Source organism: Schistocerca nitens, unplaced genomic scaffold (genome assembly GCF_023898315.1).
Source record: "Schistocerca nitens isolate TAMUIC-IGC-003100 unplaced genomic scaffold, iqSchNite1.1 HiC_scaffold_376, whole genome shotgun sequence".
Taxonomy (NCBI): domain Eukaryota; kingdom Metazoa; phylum Arthropoda; class Insecta; order Orthoptera; family Acrididae; genus Schistocerca; species Schistocerca nitens.
The window spans coordinates 2298071-2316084 of record NW_026045910.1 but is presented as its reverse complement, the minus strand read 5'-3'; the positions used below and the strand labels follow the sequence as shown (position 1 = coordinate 2316084).

Below are 18014 nucleotides of genomic sequence, written 5' to 3'. Positions count from 1 at the left end.
GGACTGATGACCTCAGATGTTAAGTCCCATAGTGCTCAGAGCCATTTTTATCTTCACTATCCACTTAACATTAATGTGACCACCACCTATGTTTACGCCAACGTGCAATAACCACTCACAGACAGCAGGTAACAACATTAGCAATGGAGGGTATACGAAGCGAGTCTTATCGGAGAGGGGGGGAGGGGGGCACGCTGAAAATAGTGCAGTCGTCGTAACGTGGAAACAGCGATTTATCTGACAACCAAAAGGATATGATCTCTGGCTTTCTGGTCAAGGGTGGAAACATTTCCGAAATGGCTCAGTTTGTAAATTGTTCGCGTGCAAAATGGCACTATCTAAAACCGGCTCGAGAGGCAACCACATGTCACGGATTGCGCGGCCACTCCCGCCGGAGGTTCGAGTCCTCCCTCGAACATGGGTGTGAGTGTTGTTCATAGCATAAGTTTAACTTAGTTTAAGTAGTGTGTAAGTCTAGGGACCGATGACCTCAGCAGTTTGGTCCCTTAGGAATTCACACACATTTTTTTAGAGGTAGCCAGGCCATAGACAACAGAGGTGAACGATGGCAGTGCGGATGTCTACAAGCACATAGACGTGCAACTGACTGCCCAGATGAACCAAGGGGCTACCATAAGCGTCTCCTCAACCACCGTCCATCGAACGTTGCTGTGTATCGTCCTCTGAAGCAGGTATTTCTTGTTACACCAGATTGGTGGCCGGGACCATGGATCAATGAAAACATCTCGCTTGGACGGATGAATCATGTTTCTTGATAGAATGAATGCTTTCACGACCGGATGACGTTGCTTCTGGTAAACCTTTCAGGGTAGAGGGTCTCTCTCTCTCTCTCTCTCTCTCTCTCTCTCTCTCTCTGCCTATTGCTTCCCTCCCCCTTTGTGGATGCGTATGTCGAACATGGCGTCATAGGAACTGAATTAGAGGTTTCAAGAACTATTGAGTCTGGATCAGAGTATCGCAACGATGTGACTTGAGCTTAGTGGGAAACACGGTTCGCAAAAAGCTGTCAACATTTGAAATGTGGCGCTGCAGGAGGATGTTTATCGTTAAGTGGGCAGCTAAAACACGAAGCACGTTGGGTCTAGAAGCACTTGAAGACGAAATCTCCTGAGCGATGAGGGGACAGGTAAGTGAGATATCTCCTGAGGCTTCCAGAAATAGTCAAATAGTTCTTGGAATAAGCAGTGAAAGGGGAAAAATCGGAATTCAGAGACGAAGTCTATGATAGGCAACTGATATACACGCGCAGTAGAAAAAGTAAGGATACAAAATTATCCACGTCATACATGCAGAGATAGGTGGCAACATCGAACTAGATGGAAGTTTTTGGCTTGAAAACCAAATTGCTTGTAAGAGAACTTTTCTGTAAGACTGTAAAGATCCGTTATAAAAACTACTAAGAAAGTATTAAAATTAATACACTACTGGCCATTAAAATTGCTACACCAAGAAGAAATGCAGATGATAAATGGGTATTCATTGGACAAATAAATTATACTGGAACTGACATGTGATTACATTTTCACGCAATTTGGGTGCATAGATCCTGAGAAATCAGTATCCAGAACAGCCACCTCTGGCCGTAACAACGGCCTTGATACGCCTGGGCATTGAATCAAACAGAGCTTGGAAGGCATGTACAGGTACAGCTGCCCATGCAGCTTCAACACGATATCACAGTTCATCAAGAGTAGTGACTGGCGTATTGTGACGAGCCAGTTGCTCGGCCACCATTGACCAGACGTTTTCAATTGGTTAGATATCTGGAGAATGTGCTGACCAGGGCAGCAGTCGAACATTTTCGGTATCCAGAAAGGCCCGTGCAGGACCTGCAACATGCGGTCGTGCATTACCCTGCTGAAATGTAGGGTTTCGCAGAGATCGAATGGAGGGTAGAGCCACGGATCGTAACACATCTGAAATGTAACGTCCACTGTTCAAAGTGCTGTAAATGCGAACAAGAGGTGACCGAGACGTGTAACCAATGGGACCCCATATCATCACGCCGGGTCATATGCCAGTATGGCGATGGCGAATACACGCTTCCAATGTGCGTTCACCGCGATGTCGCCAAACACGGACGCGACCATCATGACGCTGTAAACAGAACCTAGATTCATCCGAAAAAATGACGTTTTGCCATTCGTGCACCCAGGTTCGTCATTGAGAACACCATAGCAGGCACTCCTGTCTGTGATGCAGCGCCAAGGGTAACCGCAGCCATGGTCTTCGAGCTGATAGTCCATGCTGCTGCAAACGTCGTCGAACTGTTCGTGCAGATGGTTGTTGTCTTGCAAACGTCCCCATCTGTTGACTCAGGGATCGAGACGTTGCTGCACGGTCCTTTCCAGCCATGTGGATAAGATGCCTGTCGTCTCGACTGCTAGTGATACGAGGCCGTTGGGATCCAGCACGGCCTTCCGTATTACCCTCCTGAAGCCACCGATTCCATATTCTGCTAACAGTCATTGGATCTCGACCAACGCGAGCAGCAATGTCGCGATACGATAAACCGTAATCGCGATAGGCTACAATCCGACCTTTTTCAAAGTCGGAAACGGGATGGTACGCATTTCTCCTCCTTACACGATGCATCACAACAACGTTTCACCAGGCAACGCCGGTCAACTGCTGTTTGTGTATGAGAAATCGGTTGGAAACTTTCCTCATGTCAGCACGTTGTAGGTGTCGCCACCGGCGCCAACCTTGTGTAAATGCTCTGAAAAGCTAATCATTTGCACATCGCAGCATCTTCTTCCTGTCGGTTAAATTTAGCGTCTGTAGCACGCCATCTTCGTGGTGTAGCAATTTTAATGGCCAGTAGTGTATAAAACTTAGCTACATTCAATTTTTTACTAAAAGGTCCTGCTCATTTTTTTCTATGCAGCTAACAGTTCATGTGTAGTGAACAAGAGAATGTTCATTTTTTCTATACAACTAACAGTTCATGTGTACCAAATGTGCTAAAATCTCGCAGTGGTTTTTGAAGGCAACGAGGGTAGCATAAAATCCAAATTTAGGGGCAACAGAGCCGTCGTGTGTATAAAATGTTGCAGGTTTTCCGAGTGCTGAGCTCGCGCAGGTCTCGCGTCCAGAACCTGCTGGCCCGGTCAAGTGGCTGACCTGCCGGAACTCTGTTCCAGACGCCGACATGAGGGGGCTGGTGGCACTCCTGCTGCTACTGGTTGGCGGCTTGATGGACGCGGTGGCCCTGCCCGCCAGACCTCCAGCGTCCGACACTCACCAGCTGCTGCCGCCGGCACTTCATGGGAGACATCACCAGGAGGCCTCCAACAGTCCACATCTGCCGAAGGTGAGGTGCGAGTGCAAACTAGCGACAGACAAGTGCCGAAGTCTCCGTAGAAAAGTTACAGGCGCTACAAAAATGTGGTTCTGATGTTGTTGTGCACTTCCGACATGTTATTGTATCTAATTGCACAATGATGAGTCAAAACATTACGATCAGCTGCTTAATAACGTGTTGGCCCACCCCTAGACGCAATACAGAGGCGATTCTGCGTGGCAAGGTTTCGACAAATCCTATGTAGTGTTCCGGAGGTATGTGGCACCAGATGTCTGTGCATGTTGTTTGTTGTTGTGGTCTTCACTCTGAAGACTGGTTTGATGCAGCTCTCCATGCTACTCTATGCTATGTTAGCCTTTTCATCTCCGAATAACTACTGCAACTTACATCCTACTGAATCTGCTTAGTGTATTCATCTCCTGGTCTCCCTCTACACTCATTTTTATCCCCTGCGCCCCCTCCTGTACTAAATTGGTGATCCCAGGATGTCTCAGAATGTGGCCTATCAACAGACCCCTTCTTCTAGTCAAGTTGCGTTACAAATGTCTTTCCTTTCCAGTTCTGTTCAATTCCTCATCATTAGCTAACGTGATCTACCCATCCAATCTTCAACATTCTTCTGTAGCACCACATTTCAAAAGCTGTTCTCTTCTTGCGTGAACCGTTTATCGTCCACATTTTACTTCTATGCATAGCTACACTCCATAGAAACACTTTCAGAAAAGATTTCATTTCTCTTAAATCGTCAGAAACGCTTCTCTTCACATTTCCGGTCTACATTTTATATCCTCTCTACTTCGACCATCATTTGTTGTTTTCCTCCGCAAATAGCAAAACTCATATACTACTTTATGTGTCTCATTTCCTAATCTAATTCCCTCAGCATCACATGATTTAATTCGACTACATTGCATTATCCTTGTTTTGCTTTTGTTGATGCTCCCCTTATATCCTCCCTTCAAGACACTCTCCATTCCCTCCAACTGCTCTTTCAAGTCGTTTACTGTCTCTGACTGAATTCAAGCGCCGTCTTCAAACCTCAATGTTTTTATTTATTCCCCATTGATTTTAAATCCTACTCCAAATAATTACTATAAAAAACAATCTTGATCACGATTTATTTAACGTGACCGGTTTCGACCACTACTGTGGTCATCTTCAGACCATTGAGTAGGAACCTCTTTCTGGTAGTGGTCGAAACCGGTCACCTTGATAAATAAATCGTGATCAAGACTGTTTTTAATAGTAATTATTTATAAGACATTGATCACTGCTGTTCCCATAATGCATTCAAACCTACTCCAAATCTTTCATTGTTTCCTTTCCCGCTTGCTCAATATACAGACTGAACAATATCGGGGATAGGCTGCAGCCCTGTCTCACTCCCTTCCCAACCACTGCTTCCCTTTCATGCCACTCGACTCTTATAACTGCCATCTGGTTTCTGTACAAATTGTAAATAGCGTTTTGCTTCCTGTATTTTACCCCTGCCACCTTCAGAATTTGAGAGAGATTATTCCAGTCGACAATGTCAAAAGTTTTCTCTAAGACTACAAGTGCTATAACAGTAGCTTTTCTATTCTTTAACCAGTCTTCTGAGATCAGTCGTAGAGTCAGTATCGCTTCTCGTGTTCCTAAATTTGTCCGGATTCCAAACTGATCTTCCCTGAGGTCGGCTTCCACCAGTTTCTCCATTGCTCTTCAATGAATTGGTGCTAGCGTTTTGCAACTGTTGCTTATTAAACTCACAGTTCGATAATATTCACACCTGTCACCACCTGGTTTCTTTGGAATTCGAATTATTACGTTCTTCTTGAGGTCCGAAGGTATTTCACCTGTCTCATACATCTTGCACATCAGGTTACGCAATTCCCGTAAATTACGGGCTGGTTGTTTGCGAGCGAAGAGCCCGTGTCCGTTAACGTTCCTGATGTGTTCCATCGGGTTCAGTTAAGGCGAATTTGGCTTCCAAGTCATCGACGTCATTACGCGAGAAGAATCTGGGTGAAAGTAATATGTTAGTTATTCAAAAACAGTATTAATCGCATTTATTATTATTATATCGCCAACCGGTTTCAAACCGACGTAGGGGTCATCTTCTGGGCGTTTACACTGTGAAATTATAGATATCCGTCAGAAAGACTCTATTATACAACGACTAAAATTACGTAAATTTAAAATATGTTACCCATTGGTCGACTGCTGGTGCTGTCACTCCTGTCTACATAACGGCAGGAAACTATGCGAGACTAACCCTTCACATGGGCTTAAATAGCGTGCTGAGATCACCCCCCGCGGTGATCAATGGCATTTAATATAGTTTGTTATATGTAATTACTAGTCACCTTGGTTTAACATAAATTTAAGTGGCAGTAAATAATAGAAAACGGAACCATTCCACTTAAAAAGAGTTACATTTATAGTGTTAATTATTAAAAAAATAACAAATGTTCCGTAGTCAACTCGTAAAATTCGTGAAAGCATATTACATTATGTGCCATAATATAAAGTAAAACAATTTGTGACACACAGAAATTGGTGTCGTCTTGTATTATAATACATCTATTCGTACATTTACGTAGAAAACATTTGAGTAAATTTACTAAAACGGCTAATATGGAAGGACTACAAAGCCTCTACTCATTGTAGTGAGGATGCGGTTGCCATGGATTATAAAGGGTATATCGGGCGCCCTCTAGCCTGTGTAGCGAGGACGCCGTCGTCATGGTAGCAGCTGGTGTGTTAGTGTGGTGTTATCTTTGCCCATATCCTCAAGTTTTTTACCTCTTGTGGCTTTTGCCGCTTCCTCAGGTGTGCCGTACTTTATGTTGGACAGCCTCATGAGTGTTGTTTTTGGAACATTAAACACTTTACTGACTTTCTTCCAACCCATCTTCTTTTTCCGAACTGCGTCAATAGCTTTAGTCATTTTAGAGGGACTCCACTTTCTTTGGTCAACCTTCCCCATTATCCTCTTCGAATCTGAAACACAATTCCATGAGAATAAGAGTGTGCACAAATAAAGGTAGACTTCAAAGATGAAAGTATAAGGGGTCCCATTTAGACAACCAAGTGGGGTCCAGTTTTTGCAACTATAGCCTACATCTTTTTAATGGCACCAGTTTTTAACCAAACGTCTAAATGAACCGATTTAGTGATAAACAAAGACCTTGAACCTTACCGTTTAAGAATATATACAGGTCGAAACGCTTACCTTCCTATATCTTGGAGAAATAATGAAAAATGTGGCACGATGCGAAAACTTCGATCACTGTCAGAATACTAATAGCGGACAGACGAACAATGAGTGAAGTGGGCGACTGGTGCGCTCCACTACAGACGGGTAAAAGCGTAACCTAGTGTTTACACTTGGTGCCGCTAGAGTTCAGGAGACTGCAGAGCCAGGAAACTAGGGGTCCACTTTAGGAAGGGGTAAGCTTTCGGGAACTTTCCTCTAATCTCCGCCTCACACCATTAGGTGGCTTGCGGAGTATGATGTAGATGTACATACGTGAGTTCAGCTGGCTGCGAACAACTTAGTGTTAAGTACTGAACATAATAAAATGGCTCTGAGCACTATGAGACTTAACTTCTGAGGTCATCAGTCCCCTAGAACTTAGAACTACTTAAACCTAACTAACCTAAGGACATCACACACATCCATGCCCAAGGCAGGACTCGAACCTGCAACCGTAGCGGTCGCGCGGTTCCAGACTGTAGCGCCTAGAACCGCTCGACCACTCCGGCCGGCCTGAACATAATATCCTGTACATCATCTTCAATATTCACAAGATAGTGAACAGTTCCTCAAGGATGTTGTTGTTGTTGTGGTCTTCAGTTCTGAGACTGGTTTGATGCAGCTCTCCATGCTACTCTATCCTGTGCAAGCTTCTTCATCTCCCAGGACTCTCCCAGTACTTACTGCAACCCACAACCTTCTGAATCTGCTTAGTGTATTCATCTCTTGGTCTCCCTCTACGATTTTTACCCTCCACGCTGCCCTCCAATGCTAAATTTGTGATCCCTTGATGCCTCAGAACATGTACTACTAACCGGTCCCTTCTTTTTGTCAAGTTGTGCCACATACTCCTCTTCTCCCCAATTCTATTCAATACTTCATCATTAGTTATGTGATCTACCCATCTACACTCCTGGAAATGGAAAAAAGAACACATTGACACCGGTGTGTCAGACCCACCATACTTGCTCCGGACACTGCGAGAGGGCTGTACAAGCAATGATCACACGCACGGCACAGCGGACACACCAGGAACCGCGGTGTTGGCCGTCGAATGGCGCTAGCTGCGCAGCATTTGTGCACCGCCGCCGTCAGTGTCAGCCAGTTTGCCGTGGCATACGGAGCTCCATCGCAGTCTTTAACACTGGTAGCATGCCGCGACAGCGTGGACGTGAACCGTATGTGCAGTTGACGGACTTTGAGCGAGGGCGTATAGTGGGCATGCGGGAGGCCGGGTGGACGTACCACCGAATTGCTCAACACGTGGGGCGTGAGGTCTCCACAGTACATCGATGTTGTCGCCAGTGGTCGGCGGAAGGTGCATGTGCCCGTCGACCTGGGACCGGACCGCAGCGACGCACGGAAGCACGCCAAGACCGTAGGATCCTACGCAGTGCCGTAGGGGACCGCACCGCCACTTCCCAGCAAATTAGGGACCCTGTTGCTCCTGGGGTATCGGCGAGGACCATTCGCAACAGTCTCCATGAAGCTGGGCTACGGTCCCGCACACCGTTAGGCCGTCTTCCGCTCACGCCCCAACATCGTGCAGCCCGCCTCCAGTGGTGTCGCGACAGGCGTGAATGGAGGGACGAATGGAGACGTGTCGTCTTCAGCGATGAGAGTCGCTTCTGCCTTGGTGCCAATGATGGTCGTATGCGTGTTTGGCGCCGTGCAGGTGAGCGCCACAATCAGGACTGCAAACGACCGAGGCACACAGGGCCAACACCCGGCATCATGGTGTGGGGAGCGATCTCCTACACTGGCCGTACACCACTGGTGATCGTCGAGGGGACACTGAATAGTGCACGGTACATCCAAACCGTCATCGAACCCATCGTTCTACCATTCCTAGACCGGCAAGGGAACTTGCTGTTCCAACAGGACAATGCACGTCCGCATGTATCCCGTGCCACCCAACGTGCTCTAGAAGGTGTAAGTCAACTACCCTGGCCAGCAAGATCTCCGGATCTGTCCCCCATTGAGCATGTTTGGGACTGGATGAAGCGTCGTCTCACGCGGTCTGCACGTCCAGCACGAACGCTGGTCCAACTGAGGCGCCAGGTGGAAATGGCATGGCAGGCCGTTCCACAGGACTACATCCAGCATCTCTACGATCGTCTCCATGGGAGAATAGCAGCCTGCATTGCTGCGAAAGGTGGATATACACTGTACTAGTGCCGACATTGTGCATGCTCTGTTGCCTGTGTCTATGTGCCTGTGGTTCTGTCAGTGTGATCATGTGATGTATCTGACCCCAGGAATGTGTCAATAAAGTTTCCCCTTCCTGGGACAATGAATTCACGGTGTTCTTATTTCAATTTCCAGGAGTGTAATCTTCAGCATTCTTCTGTAGCACCACATTTCGAAAGCTTCTATTCTCTTCTTGTCCAAACTACTTATCGTCCATGCTTCACTTCCATACAAGGCTACACTCCATACAAATACTTTCAGAAACGACTTCCTGACACTTAAATCTATACTCGATGTTAACAAATTTCTCTTCTTCAGAAACGCTTTCGTGGCCATTGCCAGTCTACATTTTATATCCTCTCTACTTCGACCATCATCAGTTGTTTTCCTCCGCAAATAGCAAAACTCCTTTACTACTTTAAGTGTCTCATTTCCTAATCTAATTCCCTCAGCATCACCCGACTTAATTCGACTACATTCCATTATCCTCGTTTTGCTTTAGTTGATGTTCATCTTACATCCTCCTTTCAAGACACTGTCCATTCCGTTCACCTGCTCTTCCAAGTCCTTTGCTGTCTCTGATAGAATTACAATGTCATCGGCGAACCTCAAAGTTTTTATTTCTTCTCCATGGATTTTAATACCTACTCCGAATATTTCTTTTGTTTCCTTTACTGCTTGCTCAATATACAGATTGAATAACATCGGGGAGAGGCTACAGCCCTGTCTCACTCCCTTCCCTACCATTGCTTCCCTTTCATGCCCCTCAACTCTTATAACTGCCATCTGGTTTCTGTACAAATTGTAAATAGCCTTTCGCTCCCTGTATTTTACCCCTGCCACCTATAGAATTTGAAAGAGAGTATTCCAATCAACATTGTCAAAAGCTTTCTCTAAGTCTACAAATGCTAGAAACGTAGGGTCAGTATTGCCTCACGTGTTCCAATATTTCTACGGAGTCCAAACTGATGTTCCCCGAGGTCGTCTTCTACCTGTTTTTCCATTCGTCTGTAAAGAATTCGCGTTAGTATTTTGCAGCTGTGACTTATTAAACTGATTGTTCGGTAATTTTCACATCTGTCAACACCTGCTTTCTTTGGGATTGGAATTATTATATTCTTCTTGAAGTCTGAGGGCATATCGCCTGTCTCATACATCTTGCTCACCAGATGGTAGAGTTTTATCAGGACTGGCTCTCCAAAGGTTGTCAGTAGTTCTAATGGAATGTTGTCTACACTGGGGGCCTTGTTTCGACTCAGGTCTTTCAGTGTTCTGTCAAACTCTTCACGCAATATCATATCTCCCATTTCATCTTCATCTACATCCTCTTCCATTTCCATAATATTGTCCTCAAGTACAACGCCATTGTATAGACCCTCTATATACTCCTTCCACCTTTCTGCTTTCCCTTCTTTGCTTAGAACTGGGTTTCCATCTGAGCTCTTGATATCCATACAAGTGGCTCTCTTTTCTCCAAAGGTCTCTTTAATTTTCCTGTAGGCAGTATCTATCTTACCCCTAGTGAGATAAGCCTCTACATTCTTACATTTGCCCTCTAGCCATCCCTGCTTAGCCATTTTGCACTTCCTGTCGATCTCATTTTTGAGACGTCTGTATTCCTTTTTGCCTGCTTCATTTACTGCATTTTTATATTTTCTCCGTTCGTCAATTAAGTTCAATATTTCTTCTGTTACCCAAGGATTTCTACTAGCCCTCGTCTTTTTACCTACTTGATCCTCTGCTGCCTTCACTACTTCATCCCTCAGAGCTACCCATTCTTCTTCTTCTGTACTTCTTTCCACCATTCCTGTCAATTGTTCCCTTATGCTCTCCCTGAAACTCTGTACAACCTCTGGTTTAGTCAGTTTATCCAGGTCCCATTTTCTTAAATTCCCACCTTTTTGCAGTTTCTTCAGTTTTAATCTACAGTTCATAACCAATAGATTGTGGTCAGAGTCCACATCTGCCCCTGGAAATGTCTTACAATTTAAAACCTGGTTCCTAAATCTCTGTCTTACCATTATATAATCTATCTGATACCTTCTAGTATCTCCAGGATTCTTCCATGTATACAACCTTCTTTCATGATTCTTGAACCAAGTGTTAGCTATGATTAAGTTGTGCTCTGTGCAAAATTCTACCAGGCGGCTTCCTCTTTCATTTCTTAGCCCCAATCCATATTCACCTACTATGTTTCCTTCTCTCCCTTTTCCTACTCTCGAATTCCAGTCACCCATGACTATTAAATTTTCGTCTCCCTTCACTACCTGAATAATCTCTTTTATCTCATCATACATATCTTCAATGTCTTCATCATTTGCAGAGCTATTTGGCATATAAACTTGTACTACTGTAGTAGGCGTGGGCTTCGTGTCTATCTTGGCCACAATAATGCATTCACTATGCTGTTTGAAGTAGCTTACCCGCATTCCTATTTTCCTATTCATTATTAAACCTACTCCTGCGTTACCCCTATTTGATGTTGTGTTTATAACCCTGTATTCACCTGACCAAAAGTCTTGTTCCTCCTGCCACCGAACTTCACTATTTCCCACTATATCTAACTTTAACCTATCCATTTCCGTTTTTAAATTTTCTCACCTACCTGCCCGATTAAGGGATCTGACATTCCACGCTCCGATCCGTAGAACGCCAGTTTTCTTTCTCCTGATAAGACGTCCTCTTGAGTAGTCCCCGCCCGGAGATCCGAATGGGGGACTATTTTACCTCCGGGATATTTTCCCCAAGAGGACGCCATCATTATTTATCCATACAGTAAAGCGGCATGCCCTCGGGAAAAATTACGGCCGTAGTTTCCCCTTGCTTTCAGCCGTTCGCAGTACCGGCACAGCAAGGCCGTTTTGGTTAATGTTGCAAGGCCAGGTCAGTCAATCTTCCACACTGTTGCTCCTGCAACTACTGAAAAGGCTGCTGCCCCTCTTCAGGAACCACACGTTTGTCTGGCCTCTCAACAGATGCCCCTCCGTTGTGGTTGCACCTACGGTACGGCCATCTGTATCGCTGAGACACGCAAGCCTCCCCACCAACGGCAAGGTCCATGGTTCATGGGGAAGGTCCTCAACGATACTGATCGTAAAAGAACACTACATAAATAATATGTGAAGGAATATACTGGGTGAGCAGCAGAACTCTGCAAAGCTTGTAAGGGTGTTGCAGGGGATATTGTTGTGAGAAATAATTGTTAAGAAAAAAAATCGATACTCTGCGGCATTTGTGGGTTATCTGACATTGAAGTTAGCCAATCACAGTGTTGCGTGTGCAGATTCAATAAGTCTGCCAAAGACAGATTCGCCAAGCTTGTTCCTCGTTTCGCTTCTGCTCGTCTAGTTTAAATTTATCACTAACAAAAAAGGCACTTTTTAACTGGTAATGAACATTAGAACAAGTGGTAACTCACAGATCCACAGATGTCTGTACATTGCCGCTTTTTAGCGGGCGCAAGTGCTTGAATTTACGCGTTCGACGACCCAGTTGGCTAGTTTCAACGCTAAATAACTTGGAAACGGCGCAACGTATCGAACTTTGTTCTTAACAGTTATTTCTCACCACACACTCACTGCAACTACCACGTTACTAGCTTTTCAGACTGTTTCCGACCATCCTCTATAATAGAGAAAATAACTTTAAAAATGGCCATATCTCCACCAAAATCTATATTTGCTTTATATAGTTTCATGGTACACTAAATAGTCAGATGTTCTACCATACTTGGTACAGTGATTAACATATAATCTCTGGACAACAGGGATTCATTTAGAAAAAGGGCACCAATTCACCATTCCGAGCCCTAATGGCGTATTTGCTCTGTCCGAAGTGTCAGTTGCCAAGCTCTTTGCGTTGGTCCCTCCTGGTAGCTCGGGTCTGTCACTGATTTCCGCTGGCGGCTGCTGCTTCAGACGGGATCACCAATCCCGTGTGCCACCTTGACGCTTCTGCAACCACCATGATGCACTAGCAGCTGCCGCTGTCATGTGCCATTCCGCCGCTCTCTAGTGAGAACCGGACTTTGCACAAATGGCGAAATCTCAGCGGCAAATATCAAATGAGCGAAAAAAAATTACAAACATCAGCTGTCTCATTGCTAAGTCGCCAATGTTGGCAGTTCGAGATGTTTTCTCCAGCTAGTCTACCTACTGTATAGTGCGTGCAAAATGCCATGGCCTTTGGATGCGAAGTCGGTTGTGGTAGCACGGTGAGAGAAGCAAGAGTGGGGGGAGGGGGGCTTAGAACACTGTAAATCAAGTGGGGCCCCTCCACTCCAACACTTGCGGAGTGATCATTCAAAACGATTTACTTGTTACCTCCGCCTTCGTTAGTATCTAAAAAGAATTCCGCGGAAAATGCAGCGTTTTATTTTCACCTAGCTTGTTAACCTATTGTAACTTTAAGGAAGCGTCGTGAGTGGCGAATTTTGAGTAAAACCTACTACACGTTTCTCCGGTTGCCATGTCAAAATTTGCTCCTTATGCCGAAACTCAGTGGAGTTTACACTGTCTCCTCTCACTAACACGTGCAGACACAATTGCCGGGCAATTCTGAAACGGTGGTTTGTTAAGTTTATTAAGTAATGAACTGAGGAAAAGTAAAGCCAGTAGCTAATTAAAGACACATCCTAGGTACAAAAAAACGAGTAACATCTTCACATATGTCGTTCCAAAATCCTTAGCATTTCTCGTTTCGCAGCTATCGATAGCCCTTAGAAACAACATACTTTCACCGAAAAAATCCGTAGTTATTAGAATAAAGAAGTTTTAGATAATAATGATATGGTAAATACTCTCCTCTTTGCATGCTATCATTTGCCAAAATCTCATTTCGATATCTGAAACCATTTATGAAATATGAGGAATGTTGTGGATTTTCACTCCGGCTTTATCGCTGGCGCGGCGCGATCGCAAATGGGTGTGCTACATCAGATCAATTTTCTCGAGATTGGTGACAGATAGATATATCTACCCATGTCTAAAGAAAAATTCAATATGTTAGCTAAATTTCATACACAACAACATACACTATTGGCCATTAAAATTGCTACACCACGAAGATGACGCGCTACAGACGCGAAATTTAACCGACAAGAAGAAGATGCTGTGATATGCACATGATTAGCTTTTCAGAGCATTCACACAAGGTTGGCGCCGGTGGCGACACCTACAACGTGCTGACATGAGGAAAGTTTCCAATCGATTTCTCATACACAAACAGCAGTTGACCGGCGTCGCCTGGTGAAACGTTGTTGTGATGCCTCGTGTAAAGAGGAGAAATGCGTACCATCACAAAAAAATGGCTCTGAGCACTATGGGACTCAACTGCTGAGGTCAATAGTCCCCTAGAACTTAGAACTAGTTAAACCTAACTAACCTAAGGACATCACAAACATCCATGCCCGAGGCAGGATTCGAACCTGCGACCGTAGCGGTCTCGCGGTTCCAGACTGCAGCGCCTTTAACCGCACGGCCACTTCGGCCGGCCGTACCATCACGTTTCCGACTTTGATAAAGGTCGGGTTGTAGCCTATCGCGATATCGGTTTATCGTATCGCGACATTGCTGCTCGCGTTGGTCGACATCCAATGACTGTTAGCAGAATATGGAATCGGTGGGTTCACGAGGGTAATACGGAACGCCGTGCTGGATCCCAACGGCCTCGTATCACTAGCAGTTGAGATGACAGGCATCTTATCCGCATGGCTGTAACGGATCGTGCAGCCACGTCTCGATCCCTGAGTCAACAGATGGAGACGTTTGCAAGACAACAACCATTTGCACTAACAGTTCGACGACGACGTTTCCAGCAGCATAGACTATGAGCTCGGAGACCACGGCTGCGGTTACCCTTGGCGCTGCATCACAGACAGGAGCACCTGCGATGGTGTACTCAACGACGAACCTGGGTGCACGAATGGCAAAACGTCATTTTTTCGGATGAATCTAGGTTCTGTTTACAGCATCATGATGGTCGCATCCGTGTCTGGCGACATCACGGTGAACGCACATTGAAAGCGTGTATTCGTCATTGCCATACTGGCGTATCACCCGGCGTGATGGTATGGGGTGCCATTGGTTACACGTCTCGGTCACCGCTTTGACGGCACTTTGAACAGTGGACGTTACATTTCAGATGTGTTACGACCCGTGGCTCTACCCTTCATTCGATCCTTACGAAACCCTACATTTCAGCAGGATAATGCACGATCGCATGTTGCAGGTCATGTACGGGCCTTTCTGGATACAGAAAAGGTTCGACTGCTGCTCTGGCCAGCACATTCTCCAGATCTCTCACCAACTGAAAATGTCTGGTCAATGGCGGTCGAGCAACTGGCTCGTCACAATACGCCAGTCACTGCTCTTGATGAACTGTGGTATCGTGTTGAAGCTGCATGGGCAGCTGTATCTGTTCACGCCATCCAAGCTCAATACCCAGGCGTATCGAGGGCGTCATTACGGCCAGAGGTGGTTGTTCTGGGTACTGATTTCTCAGTATCTATGCACCCAAATTGCGTGAAAATGTAATCACATGTCAGTTCTAGTATAATATATTTGTCAAATGAATACCCGTTTATCATCTTCGTTTCTTCTTGGTGTAGCAGTTTTAATGGCCAGTAGTTACTACGTAATATGCACCAAACACAAAGTCATAGCGACCTCTATTTTTCACTGCACACTTTTCCGAATTTCGCAAAGTGTCTTACTTACACGTAAATACCACATTAACTATGGCCATTAACGAAATGATGGCACATCATCATTAGCCCGACATATAAAGCTGTAAGTAAAGCAAAAATGAAATTTCTTTACCGAATAGTTTCTGTAAAATCGTTTGAGGGGTGCGAGCCTCGATTCTCGAAAACACTTATCGGCCTCCCCGTCCAAACAAACGAATGAACTCGCCCAGCACCTTGGTCGGAAACTGGTCACTGCGCATCATCCACCGTATCCTACGCGATCTATACAAGCTGCTGGGACTTCTCCTGGTGCACCTGTACAGCACTACATCCACACCTGCAACTGCTATCGGCAAGCCACAATTTAGTGTCTGGAGACAGCATATGGTGCAATAGCACCATTTTTCCCGTTCATATTCCGTTTGAAAGTATTCTTTCAAATGTAGTAACACTCGTATAATTGTGAAACTAGATGGTAAAATATGCAAAGTTAATAACTGTGAAATGTTGACTGAAAATATCTGAAGCTTATTTGAGATGGAAATACGTGAAGCCCATGCTGTTGTTGTTGTGGTCTTCAGTCCTGAGACTGGTTTGATGCAGGTCTCCATGCTACTCTATCCTGTGCAAGCTTCTTCATCTCCCAGTACCTACTGCAGCCTACATCCTTCTGAATCTGCTTAGTGTATTCATCTCTTGGTCACCCTCTACGATTTTTACCCTCCACGCTGCCCTTCAGTACTAAATTGGTGATCCCTTGATTCCTCAGAACATGTCCTACCTACCGATCCCTTCTTCTAGTCAAGTTGTGCCACAAACTCCTCCCCAATTCTATTCAATACCTACTCATTAGTTATGTGAACTACCCATCTAGTCTTCAGCATTCTTCTGTAGCACCACATTTCGAAAGCTTCTATTCTCTTCTTGTCTAAACAATTTATCGTCCATGTTTCACTTCCATACATGGCTACACTCCATACAAATACTTTCAGAAACGACTTCCTGACACTTAAATCTATACTCGATGTTAACAAATTTCTCTTCTTCAGAAATGCTTTCCTTCCCATTGCCAGTCTACATTTTATATCTTCTCTACTTCGACCATCATCAGTTATTTTGCTCCCCAAATAGTGAAACTCCTTTACTACCTTAAGTGTCTCATTTCCTAATCTAATTCCCTCGGCATCGCCCGACTTAATTCGACTGCATTCCATTATCCTCGTTTTGCTTTTGTTGATGTTCATCTTACATCCTCCTTTCAAGACACTGTCCATTCCGTTCAACTGCTCTTCCAAGTCCTTTGCTGTCTCTGACAGAATTACAATGTCATCGGCGAACCTCAAAGTCTTTATTTCTTCTCCATGAATTGTAATACATACTTCGAACTTTCCTTATGTTTCCTTTACTTTTTGCTGAATATACAGTTTGAATAGCATCGGGGAGAGGCTACACCTGTGTCTCACTCCCTTCCCAACCACTGCTTCCATTTCATGCCCCTCGACTGTTATAACTGCCATCTGCCTTGCGCTTCCTGTATTTTACCCCTGCCACATTTAATACAAAGTAATTTTGTTACAGAGTCAGGTAGCGTACGTAAATTTGATTGAGAACTGATTTCTTTCTCGCAGTCGTATTGTTAGATAGACTGCCACTTATGCGATTGGAAATCCAGATTAACCAGTCTATCTAACAATACGACTGCGAGAAAGAAATCCGTTCTCAATCAAATTTACGTACGCTACCTGACTCTGGAACAAAATGACTTTGTATTAAATGTTTACTCTGAATATCGCGAATATTTATTAATTTAGAAAGCAATTGCTGTACTAGGACTAACGTAATTACACAACAAATGATCACTGAATAAAACGCGTTTGACTTTATCTGATAGCCGGCCGCGGTGGTCTCGTGGTTCTAGGCGCGCAGTCCGGAACCGCGCGACTGCTACGGTCACAGGTTCGAATCCTGCCTCGGGCATGGATGTATGTGATGTCCTTAGGTTAGTTAGGTTTAAGTAGTTCTAAGTTCTAGGGGACTGATGACCACAGCTGTTAAGTCCCATAGTGCTCAGAGCCATTTGAACCATTTTTCAACTTTATCTGATAAATCTGTGTGAAATCGCAGTGTAGCACTTTCATAAAACATTTCACTCGACTTAAACCTTGCAACTTTTACTGATATTATTCTCGTAAATGCACTCAGACATTATGCAAACTTACTTTGCGTTCTGCCTTACGGCAGGTCTTGTCATGGGGAAAGCCTCGTCAGAGAGGTCCACCACATGAGCATCTAGGGAAGTGATTCCAGTGGTGAATTCCCGTTACTTTCCACTGACGATGATGAAATAGTAATGAGGACAACACAACACCCAGTCCCTGAGCGGAGAAAATCTCCGATACAGCCGGGAATCGAACCCGTGCCCCTTGGCGTGACAGACCGCCGTGCTGACCACTCAGCTATCGGGGCGAACTGATAATATGAACTACAATGATAATGAAATTTATGGCTTCCCTTTACGCAATGGATCGCTCATCTGCTCTGTGATCTTGTTTTTTTTTTATTTTTTATGTACATAA

The 18014-nt window shown here is 44.8% G+C and overlaps 1 protein-coding gene across 1 annotated transcript in view; it reads left to right on the top strand.

Annotated features, from left to right (window-relative positions):
• The window catches only part of LOC126229619 (mucin-2-like), an 82002-nt gene that overhangs the window by 50667 nt on the left and 13321 nt on the right, over window positions 1-18014 (top strand). Inside the window, exon 2 of the mRNA XM_049942364.1 lies at window positions 3165-3334. Within this exon, the coding sequence (XP_049798321.1) occupies window positions 3173-3334 (162 nt within the window). The 5' untranslated portion in view covers window positions 3165-3172. The remainder of the gene's footprint in view (window positions 1-3164; window positions 3335-18014) is intronic.